Source organism: Chrysochloris asiatica, unplaced genomic scaffold (genome assembly GCF_000296735.1).
Source record: "Chrysochloris asiatica unplaced genomic scaffold, ChrAsi1.0 scaffold00132, whole genome shotgun sequence".
NCBI classification, from domain to species: Eukaryota; Metazoa; Chordata; class Mammalia; order Afrosoricida; family Chrysochloridae; genus Chrysochloris; species Chrysochloris asiatica.
In genome coordinates this window covers 1,182,866-1,187,037 of record NW_006408650.1, presented here as the reverse complement: position 1 = coordinate 1,187,037, position 4,172 = coordinate 1,182,866, and the positions used below count along the sequence as shown (strand labels likewise).

The window sequence follows — 4,172 nt, the reverse complement described above, 5'->3', positions numbered from 1 at the left end:
AGACAGCAGATTGGTGCAGGACCTGGGCTCTACTGGAGGGCTGGACCCAAGAGGAGGCCAGGCAGGAGATGAGGATGCTGTACTGAGGCTCCCCTATGGCTCTGCCCTCTGCTCCTAACCTAGGACCCTGCACTTTGTCTTCAGACACCAAGGGAGGACCAGTCCTAGCCTGCCCTTCAGGAAGGGACACCTGAGCACTTGTTGAAATCCCTTTGTCTTGCCCTCAGGTCAGGGCCCTAAGCCTCTGCATTGGTTGAGACCCTCACAGACCAGCCCAAGCCAGCTCCATCAAGCTGTGATCCTGAGAGACCCTGCCCCCTTCTTCAGTATCCCATCTCCTTCACCTGAGGCACCATTGCCTGCAGAGCCCCCAGACCCCCTTTTGTCCCCTCAGTCCACACTCTAGCCTTCCAGGTCTGGTCCAGGAGGTACAGTTGAAACCTTAGGACCCACACTCGCCAGCAAGGAACCTCAGAGTCAGGATGAGGGGCTGGAGGCAGGGTGCCACAAGGCGCGGCCACAATGGCTTCAGGGAGGTGACATGAACCAACCCCCAACCCTGCTCTCCCCTCCGCCAAGCTATCCCTGCACACACTGGGCACTGACAGATGCATGTTCTGGGAAAACGACCTCTGTTTATTTAGACAAATGTGACCCCCACTCAGCCAGGACACAGGGGCAGTGAGGTGGAGTCTGTGGGCAGCTGCCCACTGGACTGAGCGCAGGACAGGGTTCAGGCTTGGACAGGTTAGATGATGGAGGGCATGCTGGCAGCTGGGGCCTGCTGGTAGGTGTTCTAAGAGGCCAGGTACCCAGCATCTACCATGATGCCCGAACCGCTAGTGGACGCGCTACAATCACTGAGCAGGAAAAGGATACTGTTGACTACGTCCTCCGACTCTGTGGAGGGGTGGGGGTGGGGTCAGAGAGAGGGGCAAGTCAGGGCAGGACGGAGGAGGCCAGGATCAGGATCGGGTGGGCAGCAGGGAGGGGGGCAGGTGGGAGATAGGGTTGTGGGGGCAGGATGAGGGGTAGGACAAAGGTCAGTGTTGGGGACAGGACAGAACAGGGTTGGGGGCAGGATGAGGGGCAGGACAAAGGTCAGTGTTGGGGACAGGGAGGGGGCAGGACAAAGGTCAGTGTTGGGGGCAGGGAGGGGGCCTGGTGAGGAGGGGAGGGGAGGGGGGAAGTGGGGCAGGGAAAATCACTGGCCCACCCCCCTCCACTGCCTCGGTGTTCACAGGCTCCTGACCTGCGAATTTCTTCATGGGGTGGCGTTCCTTCAGACTCTGGGCAAACTCGGGGTTTTCAAGGACTTTCTGGCCCATAGCAGTCAGCACCACTGTGGGGTTCACAGAGTTCACCCGGATCTGGGTGGGGCCCAGGGATTGGAGGTGTGGTCTCAGTCGGTAGCATCAGCACAGACCCCTGGAGCCTCCCCTACCTTCCATGGACCCCAAGGTTCTCCTTCCCCATGATCACTCTCTGCCCCAGCCCCCCAACTCCCAGCTCAGATGGCCCCATGCCCTTACTCATCCTCATGCGTGCACACACACACACACACACACACACACACACACACACACACCTTGTGCGGTCCAAGCTCCAGGGCCATGGTCTTGGTCAGCATGGTCATGGCGCCCTTGGTGGAGCCTGTAGGAGGTGGGCAGTACTGAGAACACCTTGGGCATGCAGCCCCCTGCAGGTGGCTCAGACTTATATCCTGGTGGCATCCATACACATGGGGCACAGGTACTTACTATAGACAGACAGACAGGGGAAGGTGACGTGGGCCACCATACTGGAGACATTGACGATGGAGCCCGGCACACCTCGGCTGATCATGTCCCGGGCCACGATCTGGAAGACAAGGTGCCCGCTGACTCAGGCCAGCCCACTGGGTGCATGCTGCCCCTCTGGGCCCCAGCCCCAGCTCACCTGGGACACCTGCAAGACAGCACGCAGGTTCACATTGAAGGATCTGGATGGAGCACAGAAAAGCCGTCAGAGGACCAAGGCCACCTCCAAGCCCCTGCCCAGTCAGCCTGCTGTCCTGCCTCCCACCTGTCGAAGACCTCCTTGGTGATCTCCAGGAAGGGCTGTACCAGAGCCACAGCGGCGTTGTTCACCAGCAAGTCCACGGGGCCCACGTCCCCCAGCGCCCGCTCAGTGGCCTCCCAGTCGCCCAGGTCCACGCACATGGGCTCGATGCCGGGGCACTGTGGGGGGCAGTGACAGGGTAGAGGGGGCAGGCAGGCCCAGTGGGCACTGGGGGCTTTGCGGGGGGGTGTCTTGGGATGGCTCCGGCTGTGCAGTTGCCCACCTCTTTGGCCAGGCTGACCAGGTCGGAGTTGGTCCTGGTGACAGCCACCACCCTGGCTCCACAGGCATGCAGTGCCTTCACGGTGTCCCGGCCGATCCCTGCACACGGACCCTACATGGGTCAGGGCTGGGGCCAGGAGCAGGTGGGGTACCAGCATGGTGGTCCTGAGTTGGAGGTTGGGCGGGGTCTTCCCTGGGCAGGTGCAGGCCAAGGGAGCTCCCAACCCAGAGACTAGGTTTGGAGCCTCCCTAAGACCTAGGCCAGCTCACTACTCTGAAGTGGTCTTGCATGGCTGGGGATGGGCTACTGTCCTGTCCCAATGGGTGGGGTACAGGGTCTGCTGCTGCCTGGCCCCGTGTAGGGTCTCATACCTACCTTTCCCTGCCCCTGTCACCAGGGCCCGCAGACCCCTGAAGTTGAGATGCATTGTAACAAATTCACGCCTCGGACAGAGTTGGGAGCAAGGAGAAAGCTCAGCTCAGCTTGCTTTATATGCCTGAGGTGTGGGCAGATGGGCGGGCTGTGGGGGTGTGGTTGAGGGCACCTGCAGGAAGGGCTGGGCACTGCACACCTTCTGCTCACCTCACTTACAGGAATGCTGGGTGACCCGGGTGCCAACCCTCCTCACCGGCATCCGTGAGGTGCCACCCAGGCCTCTGTCTGGATTTTGGAAAAGAAATAACAAATACAGTGTGTGTGGTTGTGTGCATGTGTGGGCACATGTATGTGAATGTGTGTTTGTCTGAGTATGGGTGCATAGTTGTGTGTATGTATGTGTGTGCAGTGAAGGCGTGTGTATGGGATGAGTGTATGTTGTGTGAAGTTATGTGCATGTGTGTCTTGAATATAGGCGCATTATGTGAAGGTGTCTGTGTATGTTATATGAATGTGTGCATTGTGTGAAGGTGTATGTGTTCATACAGGCGGCTATATACAGGAAAGAAGGTACAGGGTATGGAATGTTGGGTTTTCTCTTTTCTTGCCTGGACAAAAACATTACTCAGTAACTCTGCTTTTACCAGAAAAAAAGAACCCTGGTCTTATATGCGTCCGAGGCCTGGGAATGGGATTGTCTGCACCCGACATTGCCAGCTTGTCCCTGACTGAGCTATATCATGGGCCCACCATGTCCTTACATGGACCAGCATACAGCCCAGCCCCCCTGACCCCCTGCAAGCCCTTTGGGGATGGTAGAGCTCTGTACCACCTGGCTCCACCCACGCCTTCTCCCAACCCCCACCAGACACCACATCCCAGGGCCGTCTGCCTCCCTTTCTCTTGGATCCTCTCCAACACTACTTCCTTCAGAAACTAACACCCGAAGGCCCTCCCAACACCGCCCACTCCAAAGCTCTTGTTTGTAAGTAGCAGGCAGCAATCTATCATCTCCTGTCACTAAGCCCACTGATGGGAAGGACAGGGACTTCCACCCTCCTACTGACCACCCAGTCATTCACCCCATCCCACTGGTCTGCCCATTCTCAGCTGCTGGCATGGCTCCTGCAGACCTTGTGCACAGGGCTGCCAAATGGCCTGTCACAGGACCAGGGTGGGATATTCCCTGCTCCCTTTCTATCCAATCTGTCTATACTCACTTCTGTCTACACTCATCCCCGTCTACACTCACTTCTGTCTACACTCACCCCGTCTACACTCACCCCCGTCTACACTCACTTCTGTCTACACTCACCCCGTCTACACTCACTTCTGTCTACACTCACCCCCGTCTACACTCACCCCGTCTACACTCACTTCTGTCTACACTCACCCCCATCTACACTCACCCCATCTACACTCACTTCTGTCTACACTCACCCCGTCTACACTCACTTCTGTCTACACTCACCCC

The 4,172-nt window shown here is 58.2% G+C and overlaps 1 protein-coding gene across 1 annotated transcript; it reads right to left on the bottom strand.

Annotated features, from left to right (window-relative positions):
- Positions 1 to 796: 796 nt before the first annotated feature.
- Positions 797 to 2,750, bottom strand: LOC102838999 (carbonyl reductase [NADPH] 2-like). Its single transcript, XM_006869491.1, has 8 exons — positions 2,699 to 2,750; positions 2,324 to 2,421; positions 2,065 to 2,219; positions 1,939 to 1,981; positions 1,761 to 1,860; positions 1,589 to 1,653; positions 1,253 to 1,370; positions 797 to 900 (listed from the first exon to the last, which is right to left on the bottom strand). The coding sequence occupies exons 1-8, from the start codon at positions 2,748 to 2,750 to the stop codon at positions 797 to 799; spliced, it is 735 nt and encodes a 244-aa protein (XP_006869553.1).
- Between the last annotated feature and the right edge of the window lie 1,422 nt (positions 2,751 to 4,172).

Excerpts from the sequence above, each read along its gene's own strand:
- LOC102838999 (XM_006869491.1), bottom strand. The coding sequence starts at position 2,750 with ATGCATCTCAACTTCAGGGGTCTGCGGGCCCTGGTGACAGGGGCAGGG. Across the intron at positions 2,220-2,323 it reads TGGTCAGCCTGGCCAAAGAG|TGCCCCGGCATCGAGCCCAT; the intron begins GTGGGCAACTGC and ends TGCCCCCCACAG. Across the intron at positions 1,982-2,064 it reads ACCAAGGAGGTCTTCGACAG|ATCCTTCAATGTGAACCTGC; the intron begins GTGGGAGGCAGG and ends TGCTCCATCCAG.